General features: G+C 32.4%; 6 protein-coding genes across 6 annotated transcripts; 2 read left to right on the top strand and 4 right to left on the bottom strand.

The window, feature by feature from the left end:
- Window positions 1–24: 24 nt before the first annotated feature.
- gefF (Ras guanine nucleotide exchange factor) lies at window positions 25–3,894 on the bottom strand (the record flags this gene model as incomplete). Its single annotated transcript, XM_020576722.1, has 7 exons — window positions 25–184; window positions 265–740; window positions 849–1,909; window positions 1,999–2,661; window positions 2,760–2,891; window positions 2,975–3,121; window positions 3,195–3,894. The coding sequence occupies 7 exons, from the start codon at window positions 3,892–3,894 to the stop codon at window positions 25–27; spliced, it is 3,339 nt and encodes a 1,112-aa protein (XP_020433134.1).
- A 2,054-nt stretch (window positions 3,895–5,948) lies between these two features.
- On the top strand, window positions 5,949–9,712 carry PPL_05852 (Phox domain-containing protein; the record flags this gene model as incomplete). The annotated part of the gene is made up of 7 exons (XM_020576723.1): window positions 5,949–6,849; window positions 6,957–8,075; window positions 8,162–8,415; window positions 8,512–8,735; window positions 8,823–9,057; window positions 9,223–9,517; window positions 9,591–9,712. 7 exons carry the CDS (start codon window positions 5,949–5,951, stop codon window positions 9,710–9,712), a joined length of 3,150 nt encoding a protein of 1,049 aa, XP_020433135.1.
- Window positions 9,713–10,010: 298 nt separating this feature from the next.
- On the bottom strand, window positions 10,011–11,226 carry PPL_05853 (RNA-binding region RNP-1 domain-containing protein; the record flags this gene model as incomplete). Its single annotated transcript, XM_020576724.1, has 3 exons — window positions 10,011–10,178; window positions 10,267–11,040; window positions 11,137–11,226. The coding sequence occupies 3 exons, from the start codon at window positions 11,224–11,226 to the stop codon at window positions 10,011–10,013; spliced, it is 1,032 nt and encodes a 343-aa protein (XP_020433136.1).
- Window positions 11,227–11,597: 371 nt separating this feature from the next.
- PPL_05854 (uncharacterized protein) lies at window positions 11,598–12,550 on the bottom strand (the record flags this gene model as incomplete). The annotated part of the gene is made up of 2 exons (XM_020576725.1): window positions 11,598–12,218; window positions 12,296–12,550. 2 exons carry the CDS (start codon window positions 12,548–12,550, stop codon window positions 11,598–11,600), a joined length of 876 nt encoding a protein of 291 aa, XP_020433137.1.
- Window positions 12,551–12,896: 346 nt separating this feature from the next.
- On the bottom strand, window positions 12,897–13,640 carry sarB (ARF/SAR superfamily protein; the record flags this gene model as incomplete). Its single annotated transcript, XM_020576726.1, has 3 exons — window positions 12,897–13,070; window positions 13,152–13,385; window positions 13,464–13,640. The coding sequence occupies 3 exons, from the start codon at window positions 13,638–13,640 to the stop codon at window positions 12,897–12,899; spliced, it is 585 nt and encodes a 194-aa protein (XP_020433138.1).
- Window positions 13,641–14,563: 923 nt separating this feature from the next.
- On the top strand, window positions 14,564–16,644 carry PPL_05856 (uncharacterized protein; the record flags this gene model as incomplete). The annotated part of the gene is made up of 7 exons (XM_020576727.1): window positions 14,564–14,708; window positions 14,957–15,015; window positions 15,709–15,748; window positions 15,775–15,836; window positions 15,954–16,340; window positions 16,424–16,483; window positions 16,546–16,644. The coding sequence occupies 7 exons, from the start codon at window positions 14,564–14,566 to the stop codon at window positions 16,642–16,644; spliced, it is 852 nt and encodes a 283-aa protein (XP_020433139.1).
- Between the last annotated feature and the right edge of the window lie 216 nt (window positions 16,645–16,860).

The following is a 16,860-nucleotide window of genomic DNA, read 5'->3' on the forward strand; positions in this document are numbered from 1 at the left end:
CAGCAAGAAGCATTACTGAATAAATTAAATGTCGTTTGTCTTTTTCTTTGATAGCTCTAAAAGTTCTGTCTCTGATACCTTTGGTAACTTGTTGACAAATGTTGAAATTTGATGTACTGGTTGTAAATTATAGTAAGTCTGTTGGTATGCTTCAACCTTTGAAACGATATTGAAAAGATTTTGTCTATTATTATTATTAATAATTAGAAAGAGTAAGTAAAAATTAATTATCAATTTAAATGTTAATAGTGTTATTGCTCTTACCTTTTAACAAAGTTAATGAGTAATCCCATGAGTGGTGGTTGTTGTGTTTCGATGAAACTGATATCCTCTTGAACGACGTAGATGAGTGGGATGCAGGGTGACACTGATTTCTGGAGGGTATCTCTGTAGGTCTTGAAAGAGTCGTTCTTGGAGAATAGCGAATCGTACTCCATGAGCAACTCTTTCGATCGTAGGGTGAAGAGATCTGGCACCGTCTGTACATAGGGATGTTGAAGTCCCTGATAGATAGAATACAATGTTTGGAAGTTGTTGAGCGATCGCAACGACTCCATAATCTTAAAGTACTTTTCGATCATCTTTACACGCGCCTTCTTCTGATCCAACGAGAGAATCGTATGAGCAACCCACTTGCTAACATCGGAACTTCTATTGAGATAGGCAATCAAGTTGGGTGAAGTAGCTGCCGAATATTGGAAATCACCATACGGTGTTACTTTTACCAAGAATTCTGGTGGCTATACATATATATTGTTGTTGTTGTTGTTGTTGGTTATTGGATTAGTAAGATATCAATCTCTTTATCATTCTTTCTTTTTTCTTTCAAATAGTTTGAAACAACTTACAGGTATGTTACGGAATAATTTATATTCGATCAGAGTCAATTGTCTGGCAATCTCCAAATCGTCGATGTGTGCCAGTGTGAGTTGTGGTGAAAAGATGTTCTTTGGAACCTTTGGTTCGGGTGGATTCGAACTGGTACTGTAGACTTGTTGACCGGTCTCGTTGGTTCTCACCTGGACGAGTGCTCTTCTAAGGTTGGCGACCGCTCTGTTGCCATCGCGAGTCAGCGGACCGTCGATAAAGTTGTTGAGTGAAGCAACCAATTTGTCAGCGGATGGACCCGACTTGAAATCCCATGGACACTTGTCGATCCAGTACTTGATGACGTCGGCAACTTTCTTTCGGTTCTGCTCGATGACGTCCTGCTTGACACGCGGTTGGTCGACGTTGGTCTGCACCGGACCGTTGTATCGCTGGATCAGCTTTTTCAGGAGATTCTCACTGGTGGTGAACGATTGATGTGTATAGAGGAACGACTTTACGAATGCGTTGTTCTCACCGAGCGAGAGATGCTGTACCAGCTTGTTGAGAGTACCGGCTTTGATCGAGAACGAACTACCCGCTTCGTTCTTTCTGATGTTTCTCGGGTCGACGTCGTCCCAGATGTTGACGTCCTCCTCCGTCTCGATACGACGGTAGAGATTGTCGACAACCTGGACCTCCTCGTCAAACTGCTCGGTTGTCTTGTAGATCGACAACTCTGGATCCAGCACGTTCTTGGCCTTTAAACGTGGTTTGACCAGACGCAACAAAGTGACAAGACGCGCCTCGGAAGTGTCGGTTGGAGCGTGTAGAACTCTTGCTTCCTCCTCGATTGCCTTGATCGATTTGTGATAGGCAGTGTGTCGTTCGAGATACTCCATAATCAGCTGCAACACAAACTGATGGGATATAGCATTCTTGTTCTCAGTGAACGATGGCTGTGCCAACGTTCTACCATATGACTTTACACCAGTCAACAACTGTGTTCTCTCCCTATACTCTAAAATCTCTGGATGTTTCTTCATCAACGTAGATTCCCACAATGCTTTTGGTATATTTTGTATTCTATTTAATTCAACATCTATATATCATCATATTTGTAACATTGTTATTAGTATTATTGCTTCTGATAATCAACAGATTGTTTGTTATTTTCATCATCATTCTTACCATCCTCTTGATTAATATCTTCGAAATCATCTTTACCAAAAGATAGATAATCCAAGGTGGAATCTGAACAACCACCCCAGATGTAGAGTGAATTCGATTTGATTATCAAACTGTGACTGGAACGATGTTGTCCGTGATTGTTTGTTTGAATACGGAACCAACGCTTCTGGAAGAGATCGAGTTCAAAGATGTCGAGTGTCGGTTGGATGGCACGCGCAGTGTTACCACCGGTGACAATGATCGAATCCTGTAGGAGTGCAGCAGCGTGGTGAGAACGCGATGTAAATGTCGAGGAGATGCTGTTGCCGCTGTTTGGATCGGCGGCAATCACCAATGGTCGCCAAGTGTTGGTCGCTATTGTGAAGAAGTGAATGTCGTCCAGTGCATTGGTAGTGGAGTCTTGACCGCCAATCACATACATTACACCCTTGTGCAGAGTGGCAGTGTGGAAAGAGCGAGCGGACGGCACCGGTCCGGCCGAAGCAGGAACCACCAGCGTCCAGCTCTTTGTCTCGAGATTCAACGAATACACATCGTTTGAGAGCTGTGAGCCAGCGACACCACCGAACACCAACATCTGGTTGCCATCGACAACAGCAGAGTGTCCGAAACGAGCACTCGGTCTTTGACCCTCCGTGAATAACTCACTCCACAATTGAGTATCTATAGATAACAATACACATTGTGTGAACATTAGATATTGTTTTTATGTTTACTACTATTAATATATATATATATATCTACTTACCAAAATTATAAACATGTAAAATCATTCTTTAGACCAGAGTTACCACCGTCACCACCAAAAACATACATTGAATTATTGTATATTACAGAAGTATGATATGATCTTGGTGTTGGTCCACTATTTAAACTAGACCATGATTTAGTTGCTAAACAATTTGTAAACACATGTTAATTACATTTCAAATGTGTTGATGGTTGTGTTTTGTTTTGTTTTGTTTTGTTTACTTACAAAAATTAAAAGAATAAAAATCATTGGTTGGTGTGGAATCACTTGTTAAACCACCATAGATGAACATGGTATCGTCGTAATACGAACATGAATGTCCAGATCTAGCTTGTTCATTTGATGAAGTAACCTTTAAATCTACAATATAATCTTTAAAATTATGATTAAATATATGTATGTTAAATATATTTGTATAATGATTGTTTAAGATATGATTACTTACTTCCAAATTTAGTGTTGGCATCGTAGTGTTGATCGTTGTCGTGATAGATAAGAGAATCGTTGGTTGGTGACGATGACGATGAAAACAAAGAGGATGGTGGTGAGTTGTCAGAGTTGGATGGTATCGATTGTGATGTCAGCTGTGCCAATGTCGTACTCGATCTATAGGTTGGTTTGAATCCAGCCGACGATGTAAGTTGACTACGTTTCATTTCGTCGACTTTGCTATTTCCAATATTACTACTAAAGCTATTGCTATTTGAATTTGTTAGATTTGGACGATTGTTACCACTGCCAGTTGTTGATGTTGATGTTGTTGTATTCGGATGATTTCCGCCACTACCATTTAAAACAGGTGAATTATTATTATTGTTTTGTAAATTATTTGATGACGTTGAAGATGATGATGAAACATTGTTGTTATTATTTATATTGTTGTTGTTGTTGTTTGTGAATGATGGTGATGGTGATACATTTCCTTGATGACTACCGGGTGATGATGATGACGATGGCGAATGTGATGATGCTGCTGCTGCTGCCGAGGAATTGGAGGTGTTTGATGTCGAGAGATTGAAGGTCGGTGACGATGGTGGAGGTGGTAACTTGACGATCGGTGATGGTGCTGCCGGTACCTTTGAGAGCAACGAAGATGATGATTTCGACGATGCTGGTGTAGTTGATTTACCTAGAAAGTTTGACATGTTTTTCTTTTAATTTCCACCCTGTTCTTGTTCTTTATCAGAATATATCTATATTATTATATTGTTCTTGTTTTTTCTGATTTTGTTTTGTTTTGTTTTTTGAAACCAAACTAGTTTCTCTCTAATTCGAATAGATATATCTATATGTTTGTTTTGATCAATGCTGTTTATCTGTTTTATTTGTTGATCTAAATTTAATTATCTAAAAATGATAATAGTATAAGTATACTTTTGAACGATCGATCGATTGTTTATAAATAGAAATTAAAAAAAAACATGAATAAACTACTTTTACAAAAGTACAAAGTTATTTTTCGCTAAAACTACAAAATGACTGATTAGATTTGTGATTATACTAAATCCTTGATAGGTAGTATTTGTTTAGATAGCTAGCTATGTTGTTAATGAAATTGCTAATCGCTAATTATTTGATTTTGAAATGTAATTGTGAGATGAAAGATATGATATTTATTGAAACACACCCAAAAAAAAAAAAAGCAAAAAGGAAAAAAGGACAAAAAGTAAAAAAAAAAAATAAACGAGATTGTTTGATTGGATGGATTGGTTTTGTTTGCTGGTCTTTTTACCTTTGCCGCTATTCTATTATAAATATTTCTCTCTCTCTTTTGTCTTTTTTTGTCGATCTTAATATTATTATTATTATTTGATTGATTGATGTTGATGATGATGATGATGATGATGATGGTTATGTATGAAGTTGGTGTTCTTGTTACTAATTTTAATTATTTTTATTTATATAAATATGTATTTTGTAATTATTATATATTTTATTGTTTTACTATTACTACTATTAATAACAGCACAGTCACGATTGAGAATAGCGACGCGTCGAATGTTTAAATTAATGCTAATAATGTTAAATTTTTTCAAAGTGGAGAGATATCAAACCAAAATTAAAGTGCTTGTTTTTTTTTTCAAGGTGGTTTGAATTTTTTTGATTTTTGATTTTTTTTTTTTTTTGATTGTGATAACATTAAAAGTGTGTGTGATAGATCAATTAATTGTAATTTGATTACTACTAATATACTATTGTATATTATCATGTTGGGGTGGAGTGCGATATTAAATATTAACTTTACTGTGCTATTGTCATTCGTTCCGATCACACTTGTTTTTAACAAAAAAACTTAAACTAATATATACCTTTAAGGTTGTGTAAAGTTTGCTACTACTTTTTTTCAGATCTTGAAAACTTTTATTGAGAAAAAGATATAAATATATAATAATCTAATAGATAGATAGATAAAAGAAGGTAACTATCTATCAGCAGAGGTAGTTAGTTATCAATCAAAAATGGTGGAAAAAGACTTTGAACTTATTTTGATTTAAAATTTACAAAAAAAACAAAAAAATAATAGTTTTGCCATGAAAACTACCTCCAGAAAAGATTTTATTTTTTTATTTTTAAGTTTAACAAAACTAGAAGATATTTTCTAGGCTAGATATTTTTAAGTTTGGTTTCACTAAATCAATCAACAGCAGCAATGATAACAAAATTTTTTTTATATTTTTAAAAAATAAGATTATAATATTGATCAAAATAAATAAATAAATAACATTATAAAATAATTTACCACCAAAGTTAACTTTTTTGCCAATATTCATATATATTCAGATTTGATGGTTCTACAAGAACAAGATGATATCAAAAAAATAAAAATAAAAAAACAAAATAAAATTAAAAAAAAAAATTAAAAATTTCGATTATCTAAAAAACAAAACAAATAAATTAATAATTTAATTAAAATTTCACAAACTTGAATTTTTGAGATCTTTATTTATTCGTGATACAGAAACAACAAAATAACAATTTTTCTTTGTTTATTTTTATTTTTATTGAAAAGTGTGTTTTTTTTTCTTTCATTTTGTCAATTTTTATTCTGTTTATTTATTTCAATTTATTTAATTATAATAATAATATTGACTGTACAGTATAAAAAAAATAAAATAAAATAAAAATTAGATTAAATTTAAATATAAATTTATATACATATAAATAGAATATATATAGAAATATATCAATCAATCAATCAATGTTAAATCCACAGTTAGGTTATAATGATGATGATGATGACGGTGTAGAGGAAGAAGGTTTATGGACAACTCCTGTTACTTCGCCTCAGCAACAGCAACAGCAACAGCAACAGCAGCCACCAATACAACAAACACAACAAACACAAATAACAGCACAACTTAATAATGTAAATAACAATAACAATAGCAATAGTAATAATAGTAATGGTAAAACATCACCTACGATTGTCAATAAATTGAATAATGGTGGAAATATACCATCATCAGTACAGAAATACAATAATGTTGGTAATCAACAGAGTATATTCAATACTGGTATGATGATGGCTAGTACCGATGACATCGGTGAATCAGATTTCGATAGAGTTGTTAATATTACCAATAAACAAAAACAACAAACACAACATAAATTATATCAACAGCAACAGCAACAGCAACAACATCAACAGCAACAACATTTCGAGAGTAGTGATCCTGAAGATGAGGAAAATGAAGAAGTTGATATAAATAAAAAGAAGAAACAACAACAGCAGCAGCAACAGCAGCAGCAACATCATCAACAACAGTATCAACAAAAACAACAACAACAACAACAACAACAGCTTCATCAACAAAAACAACAACAACATAAGGATGAAAGTAGTGATCCTGAGGATGATGATGATGAATTCGAAATGAATAAGAATAAAAAGAAAAAAGCAATGTCATCTAGCACCAACAACAGTAATCTATTAATGAGACACTCATGGTTGTTGAGCAACGAATCGATCGTGTTCACCAAAGAGAATATTATGTATAAAATGACAATGGGAAATGTTCATATCACCAACCAAAGAGTGGTTTGGGAGTGTTCCGATGAAACTCTTCCCGATGTTTATTTAGATGTTTTACAAATCTATCGTAAGTTTTTCTTTATTCAAAACCTTTCAATGATATATATATATAGATATTTGAAATTTGAAACTAACAACATACATATATAATAATCATCATGATTGATAAAATAGATACTGCAATGTCTGAAAGTCCTAGAACAAATTGGAAGGTATCATGTGCTGGAAGTGACTTTTTATTCTTCTTCCCATCGGCAGAGGAAATCAAAGAGACCAACGCATACTATCAGCAGTCTAAAAAGAAACTTTATGAACAGAATCCACAACTCTATCAAAAACATAAGCTTCAACAAAAGCAGAGACAACAAGCTCAATCTGAACAGCAACAAGCTCTAAAGTTACAACAACAAGAACAACAACAACAAGCTCAAAGATTACAACAACAACAACAACAACAGCAGCAACAGCAGCAGCAACAGTTACAACAGCAGCAGCAGTTACAGCAGCAACAACAAATTAGAAATAATAACAATAACAATAGTAATAATAATATTAAAAAACCAATATCACCTCCAAATGAAGCATTATATCCAGCACTTAATGAAAATGGTGGAAGTGGTGGAGGTGGAGTTGGTAGAGGTAACAATGGAAATGTTCAGAGACAGACAGGAGGAGCGAATGGAAGTGGTGGTGGTCGCAGACACAAAGCATCGATGGAAGACGATTTTGTTACTATTTCCGAGGGATATAATGTCGGTGGCAATGGTGATATGTCGTGGGTTGAGGAATCGAATGGCACCGACCAGGCGGGATACTTTGATATCGAGGTGAAAGACCCACGTCATGCGCACGAAGACGGCAATACCTATGTGACCTACGAGATCGTCGGAAAGTACAAGGACGAGAAAGGACTCGTAGATATCAAGACACGTCGTCGTTACAAGGAATTCGAGTGGCTGCATCAACAGCTATCGTTGCCATCGAACCAGCACCACGCCAAAGTACCGACACTTCCACACAAATCGATGATCCAGTTTTGGAACAAGACCGATCAGACTGCAGTGGTAAAGCGTTGCTTCCAACTCGATTCCTTCATGAAGGAGATATCGAGTTCCGTCTACTTTAGAAATCATCCGGCCACCAAGGAATTCATGAGCAGTCGCTCCATAACGCTACAACAGAGTACAATAACCGACTTTATTGGAAATACAATCTCACCGCACCTCGCCAACGCCGGAATCATTGGTATTAACGATCAACCATTAGTTGATCAAACATTTATATATAATTCAAGTAACTATTTAATTATTAATAACTTCAATTGTTAACAAACAAGAATACTAACTTTGATCGTTATTATTATTATTATTATCATTTAGTTATTGAAAGAGATTATTGGTTAATTAGAAGATTAATGAAGAAATGGGATTTACTTCCAAAGAAGTTACCATTCCCAAAGTTTTTAGTTGTTGTTTTGGGTACTACATCGGCTGGTAAGAGTTCTTTCATCAACAATTTCTTTAATATGCAAGTGAAGCGATCTGCAATCGGTCAACTCGATACTCATTTCACATTAGTTGAAACTATTCCAAAAGAACAATTTGCATTATTAAGTGATAAAATGTCTGATAGAGTAAGTTTATTTAAATTTGATAAAGAAAGACAAAGAAAGAAAGAAAATATTACAACTTGATATTAATTTATATAATGATGATAATAATAATAATAGGAGAAAACAAAGAAATTTACAAGAGAACAATTAAATGAAAAGATAACAACGGAACCAATGAGTGATCCAAGATACGGTCATGTATTCCTCTACATGGATACATCGTATACACTCTCACGATATGATGCTCAACTCGGTCGCTACGATGATATCATCTCCAAGTATGGTTTGGTTAGAAGTATTCTTATTAATGAAGAGTATCTTACTGGTACTCCCGATGAAATGTAAGTTTAGTTTAATAATAATTAATTAGTTAGTTATCAGTTAAAATTGATATTAATAATAATAAATTATTATGATACAAATTATAGTATATATCAAAAGAAAACAATATTTTTAGATTCACCAGGTTTCGAATCAAAGAAGGAAAACACTCAAGATACGCTACTTGGAAATATAAAGATCATTCAATTCTTTTATTCGACGAGTGATTTAACGCTGTTTATGATGCCCGCCAAGAACATATCTTTGGTGTCACCACAGATTCAGATTCTAGAGATATGCGTTATGTATAAGCTGTACGGGCCAGAGATTGTCGATCAGATGGTAACAAAGATATTCAAGCAGCGGTCCGACCAGCAGATGTCGTTCCCATCGATTTCCGAGCTCACCAGAATCATCGTCAATCAATTTAAGCGTGAGGATAGACGACCCAATCAGGAATACGTTGGAACACTGGTCTGGGACAAAATTAGATTTTTGTTGACTCAGATCGATGACATCTCCAACTACGAAGATACCAACCTTCGCGAACAGTACTTTGAACTCGGAAGACTGCTCGGAAAGAGTCTTACATTCTTAGATCCACCGACCTACACACAGTGTATGGCGATCGCTTTGCCACTGGATCGCATATACAAGTCTCCCGAGGAGCGACGTATCAAGACCGGTGATCTCGACTCACTCCTTGCCTACATTAGAAGTCTGAACAACGAGAGCAGCTATCACGGTAGACTTGAGTCGGCTATCCAAGAGATGTCCATTGCTCTATTACCACATATACAAAGTAAGTTAGTTGGTAACATATATATTCAAAACGATCAATATTAACTTGGCTTAACTATTATTATCAATCCTAGATTCATGGAAGAATTATTTAGATTTGAATCAATGGATAAGCAGTGATTCTGCTTGTGTCGACCAAATCAGAGATAGATCAAATGCCAGAGTCAGAGGTTCATCGGCAATGGATAAGCGATAGTTTGTTGTTTCATAATTAAGAATAATTCTTTCTTTTGTATATTTTTAATAATACTTTATTTTTCTGTAATAAATCAACTTTAAATTTAAAATGAAACTTGTGTTTTAGTTAACTTGTTTTGCTTTTTATTATGATTACTCTTGTTTGTTTAAACTACCTATGTTTTTAGATATATGAATTTGATTTTAATTGATTTATTTGTTATTTATTAATTTATAATAATACTTTGTTGTTGTTATTGTATTGGAGTAATCAATCAATTAGGTATTGAAGTTTTTGTTGTTGTTGTTAATTGCTTTCAGGCAAAATCACGTTCTACTTTAATTCTATTCTTATCGATCATGGCTCCATTGAAATGTTTAATTGCATCGATTGCATCACTTTCTTGATAATAAATTACGTATGCTGTTCCCATTGATCTGCTACTTCTGTCGTATTGTATTCTAACTTCTTTTACATCACCTGCCTTATTGAAAATAGACTAAGTTTTATAATTATAGATGGAAAAGAGTTAATATTATATAAATACCAATCTGTTTAAACTTATAATTTACCTTTAAATTCTCTTCAGTTACATCATAACCAAAGTTATGAATCTTTAGACGATAACCACTAAAGTATTGACGTGGTGCAGGATTTCGATTGTCAAAGATGCTGGTTCGCAATCTATTTTCTTCGTGATTTGGATTTCTACTCTTGAGTGAGAATGGTGCTGATGATTCGAATCTGTGGGGTCCGCCATCGTTGTATATATGATAATGATGAGTTGCTCCACCGCTAGTATGGTGGTGGTTGTTATTGTTATTATTGTTATTATCGTCGTCATAGATATCATCTTCAAATCTATCTCTGATATCGTCTTTTCTTCTTATGACACCACCTCTTGCACCTCTAATTGGTCTACTGATGACCAATCCACCAACAACACCACCTCTACCGCCACCACCACCGCCAGATCTTCTTCCTCCTCTCTCTAGATCTCCTCCTCTGTCTTCCCTATGAGGTCTGGCTCCACCACCAAGAATAGGAGATGATCTGCGTAGTGGTGCCTGTACAAGAGGTGATCTCTTTGGTGATTTTCTTGACTTTACCAAGGTGTCTGTCTCACCACCCTTGAATAGATTGTTCTCTGTTGTGATTCTCAGCTCTGTAAGCTTTGGCTTTGCTGCTGCTGCTGTTTTCTTTGCATCTTTATTTTCAATGGTGATTCTTAGATTTGGTAAATCATCTGCTTTGCCTGTCTTTAACTTTGGTGCAGATGTTGTAGTTGTTGTTGTTGTAACTGGTCTCTTTGAAGATCTAACCGGTTTAACTGGTTTTGCAATTGGCTATCAATAATATTAATATCACATGTGTGATTGATAGTCATGTCAGTCATAGTTCTATCTTTAATGTAACTGTGTTTCTCATTCATTCATTCATACCTTTGAAGATAAAGTCAACTTTTTACTCTTTGTTCTATCTTTTCTCTTTTTAATGACATCAGATAAACTTAATTTTATATTATCTGTCATTTTATTTAATTTAATTTATTTTTAATTTTAGAAATACAATTTATATATATATTAAAAAACAAAAAATAACAGTACCAAAAGAAACGATTTGAGGAGAATTTTTGAAAAATTTGAAAAAAAATGAAAAAAAAAATAATATGAATATTTGTTCAAGATCTTTACCAAAAAAATGTTCAATAACAATCTTTGGTACCAGTTATTACATTTTACATTTATTGATTTTTTATTATTTATTATTATTACTTTTTTTGTTTATATATATTTTAATGTGTGACAAATATATTAATTACTATATATATATATAGTTAATTTTTATTTTATATTTATTTTTTTTTGAATACTTTTTTTTTTTTTGTATTGGAAAACAAACTTTAATTTACCATTTCATCTAAATGCTCTGACGATTCCGATAAAGTTGGTGAGATGATTGTAAAGGTTGTGGAGGTGGTTGTTGTTGTTGTGGTTGTGTTGTTGCTGTTGCTTGGTGATAGTGTGTTGTTCAAGTCCAATGAGATCTTTAGTTCGGAGCCATCGATTGGAACACCGTTGAATCTGTCGATCGCTGTGAGAGCGTCGATTCTACGGTGGTAGGTGACGATTGCTTCTACCGGTGAGAGATGTGTGAGTAAGTCTACATCCTTTAGTTTACCGATGACACTGAACACCTTGGTCAGATCACTCTGTGTGACGGACGGCGCAATGTTGGCGACACGCAAAGTAACATTGTTTTCATCGCGTTCTCTCTTCTCGACCTGACTATAGTCTCTGATACCTCTAGAGTCAAACAAAGAGTGATCGATCTTCTTTGCCAAGTTTCTCTTTCTATTGAGTAATGCTTGATTTCTATAGTCATTGTTGTTTCTATTATTGTTATAGTTATTATTTTGATGCTGCTGTTGTTGATATTGATGTAATGGTCTAAATTGTTGATCATTCTTGATTGTTATTACTATTTCTCCATTTCCTCCATTACTATTGTTATTATGTTTGTTCTAAATATATATTATAAGATTTGTCTCATTAAATAAAAATGTTGGTATAATCTTTCAACGATGATTTTATTACATACATGATGATGATGATGATGATTATTATTGTGTTGTTGATGTTGATTATGTTTCTTATAATTGTTATCTCTCTTTTTTACATAAAATGAATCCTTTTTCTTTGATTTGATGATATCACCCAAACTCGACTCTAATGGTGATTGATTTGTAGAGGTTTGAGATTCACCACCACCGCCTCCAGCAATACTTGCTGCTTTTGGTAGTGATCTCTTTTGTTTTCTTTGTGTAGAAATGATTGAATCTAATGATTGATCCATTTTTATATATAAAAACTATTTATAAATATAAACTAACTATATATTATATTAACTATTAATACAAACTAATTTGTTGTTAAAAAAAAAAGTTGCAAAAAAAAAAAAAAAAAACAAACTGAAAAAAAAAAAAAAAACCAAACCATCAACCATGTGTTTTGAAAAGTGATAAGTTTTTAAACATTTTAAAAGGAGCTAGTTTAGTTCAGATTTGACTTTAAATAACTCAAAGAGATAAACTTTAATATTAAATTTATAATACAATCTTTATTGATTATAAAAAACATTCATTCATACATTAATTTTGGAATAGACCTTTTTTCTCTGAAAAATTCCAGGATCGGAATTATTATTTGTTGGATATTGAATGACATTTTGATAACCAATTCATAAGTTCAGGTACACCTTTTCTTGACACTGACGATACCATCAAAACATCCATTATACGTGGTGAATTCTCGTTCAATCCCAACATATGGCTATTTAAATCCAATGCCTGAATCAATTGTTCTCTATTCAATCCCTTAATATTGATTCATTGAGTTAATAATAAGCTTCGGAAAATAGCAGTAAAAATAGAAATAATAGAAATAATTATACATACTGGTCTATCAATTTTACTACCAACTATCAGCATTGGTGCACCGTTTGTATACTCTAATGCATCGTGTAACTCAGCTTTGGCTTCACCCAGTTGTTGGGGATCGGTTGTGTCAACCATGAATATAACAATGAGTTTCGAGGAATCACTGCTACCAGCAGTATAGTTTCTCCAGAGTGCTCTCAAGCCTTGTTGTCCACCCAGATCCCATGCCTTAAATGTAACATTCGATGCAACCTATCAGTTATTTTGTAACAATATATTAATAAATGTTTACATTATTATTGTGATTCCTGAGGAAACGCAATCACTTACAAAATGATCCATATGAGGTCTTTGTGTTGGCATATGTGCTTTCAATACATCTTTCGATAGAACTTGAAGTAGTGTTGTCTTTCCTGCATTTCCAAGTCCAATGATAATCAGAGAACCTTCTTTCTTGAGGAATCCCAACCAATTTAGAAATGCTTCGAACCAATCAAATAAAAACATTATTATTTTATGAATTATTAATATGAATATATATTTTAAAACTTCTGTTGTTAAAATATAAATGTGATAGTAAATTTTAATGTTAATTTAATTTATATACAATTTGTTGTTGTTGTTGTTGATCTTCTTCTTTGATGTAATTTATGTAATTAAAAACTCAACAACAAAAATGATTATTTATAGTTTTGTGTTGTTTTTGTTTTTATTTTTTTCATCTTCATATATATTCAGGTATTCTAAAACGAATCTTTAAAGTTATGATTCAACAAGAAGTAAATAATGCAATGCTGGTAAAAGCAACGAAACAAACAAATATCACTTCTTTCTTTTTTAGCAACAACAATAATGAAAATACAAAAAAGACAAATCTACTACTTACTGTAATTAGCTAGTTATTGGGATTACCTATCAAGTAACAATAATTCTATCTAATCTATCTATGAGTCATTTATTGTATTCATTAACCTCTAAACACACACACACACACACACAAGTAGTGTAAGTTTAAAACAAAAAAAAGTGATAGCAGAGTGCGTGACTCATTTTTATGACTCATCTCTATGAAAAATAAGAAAAAACAAAACATTTTAATTATTATTTTCATTTTTTAATAATAAATAAAATCTATATATAAACAAACTTTATCTTTATTTATTTATTTATTGAATTCATAAAGATAAATAGAAATCTTTTATTGTTGATATATTAATTGAACTGATTTCTGACAGGTCACACACATTGTAAGGTCATTTTTTGAGATTATGATTGTCGTTTTTTTTAAAAGTTTTTTTTTTTGATTTATTTTTTTAAAAAAGGGTTATTAATGACCAGAGAAAATGTTGATTGTATTGTTTGTTTGTTTTTCAAAATTGATAGTATTACATTAAATATATTTATATATAAATATACAAATTAAATAGAAAATGAAAGATACTACACTTAGACAAGAAGATATCATTAAAAGAGACTTTAGAAAGAACACTATCCCAAGAAAGGATAATATATTTTTCCAATTTGAGCAGATCTCTGGTCTATCTATGTTTCAAACCAAAGAAAAACTTTGTTGTTGTAAATTATCTTTCAATTATATAAGAGAAATTATAACTAGTTTATGATTTTATATCTAAAATAAATAAATAGAATAGATTACTTACTTACTTTATATATACTTTCAAATAACAACAACAATATAGATATCGTTTTAGCATCGATACTTTTCTATTTAACTCTTGGAATTATGAAATCAGTTTCAAATTATGTATAGATTAATTAATTTAAGAAACAACTACAACAGCAATCATATTTAAAAAAAAAAGTTGATCAATTCGACAAAGAAGGAAAACAACAACAACAACAACAACTCACATTAATAACAGTAGTTTTAAGTAATTAAAATAAACTATTATCTCAAATTTGTATTATAGCAATAATTTAGATCCTTCTTTTCTTTTTTATTTCACCTTAACTAAATTAAGATCTTGATTATTAAAGATCTTTAGTTTTTTTTGAACTTGTTAGCCTACTTTTCATTAAACTTTTATTAAATAAACTTTTACAAATATCAATTTGTGTGTTATGATTTTTTTTTTTTTTTTTTGATATGAATGCAACTCCAATACTGGGTATGCCCAAAAACCAATAAACAAACAACGAAACCATAGGTTTTGGAAAAAAATAATTTAAAAAAAAATCAAAATAAAAATATAAATATAATATTATAATTTATATTGTTTTTATTAATTATTCTATAACTTTGTGACTTTCTATTATTTATTTTTTTAACACCATATTAGTTAGGTTATTTATTGTTAACAAGTTTGTCATTCATTGTGTGTTTTGTTGTTTTTTTTTGTTCATTATTGATTTTGTTTTTATAATATTAAAAAAATAGTAGCAGTAGTTAGTAGTACCAATTAGAAAAGAATAGGTTGAACTTCTTACTTTTACAACTCACACACAAACACTCTAATAAAGTAAAATTAAAAAAAGTTTACTTTTATATATTAAATTATATATAAATATTATATATGGTTACATATTAAAAGATAGACTTTTTTTTTTGTTTTAGGAAGTAGTTAGTAGTAGTAGTTGTTGTTGTAGTCGTAGTAGTTAGTCAATCGATCATTCATTCAAGAGAAACAAAGAAAGAAGGAAGGTTTAAACATGTCGAATCTAGTTGATAACTTTTTTTGGAAGGTATGTTTATGTTATGTTATGTTATGTTATACTTGATTATGAAATGAAAATGATGATGATTAAAGTAGATTAATATTGTCTAATTTGTTTTATATTATATATTTGTTTGTTTTATAGTTCTCTGGTGAAAAGATAGAGTGGAAATCATATAGTAGTAAACATACAGATGAAGGACCACTTACAGGATATTTTTACTTGACAAACTACAGGTTTGCATTCAATCCGATGCATTCCAATAAGAAGAAAGAGTCTGTTGAGATACCACTGGGAATGATCGCAAAGTTTGAGCGATCCACCAACAAAAGAGATCAGATCGTAGAGATTCACTGTAAAGATATTCGTATTCTCAAGTTCTACTTTGGCAAGACTGACACTGACTTTCTCGATGAAGTGGAAAAGCGATTCCACAACCTCTATCCCTATACAATAGAGAAAGCATTTGCATTTTTCAATCAAGACAGATATCCCGATACAAAAGGTTGGAGAATATACGATGCTGTACAAGTAAGTAGATCTAAAGTCAACAGTTGTTATCAATCATGTTCAAACTCGTTTTTAACAAATTCGTTTTGCTTATTATTCTCAAGGAATATAAAAGACAAGGAATATCAACGACATCGAAAATCAGTCAATGGGTAATAACCTATGTAAACTCTGACTATGCACTGTGTGATACCTATCCAAAGATATTGGCTGTACCATTTGGAAGTCAGGAGATACTGTCAAAGGTGGCAAACTATCGCACCGGAAGAAGATTACCGGTGTTGTGTTGGCGACACCGACAGAGAAACTCGGTGATTGTGCGTAGTTCGCAACCAAAGGTTGGTGTGTCCAGTAACAATTGTCCGGAGGATGAAAAGTTGATCAGCTTGATAATCGCTGCCAGCGGCAATCAGAATCTGACGGTGGTGGACGCGCGTCCACACGTGAATGCTCTGGCCAATCGTGCAATGGGCGCAGGCTATGAGAATATTCACCGGTACAAAAACACGGTGCTCGAATTCGCTGGCATCGGAAACATACA

Source organism: Heterostelium album (genome assembly GCF_000004825.1).
Source record: "Heterostelium album PN500 unplaced genomic scaffold PPL_contig13, whole genome shotgun sequence".
Taxonomy (NCBI): domain Eukaryota; phylum Evosea; class Eumycetozoa; order Acytosteliales; family Acytosteliaceae; genus Heterostelium; species Heterostelium album.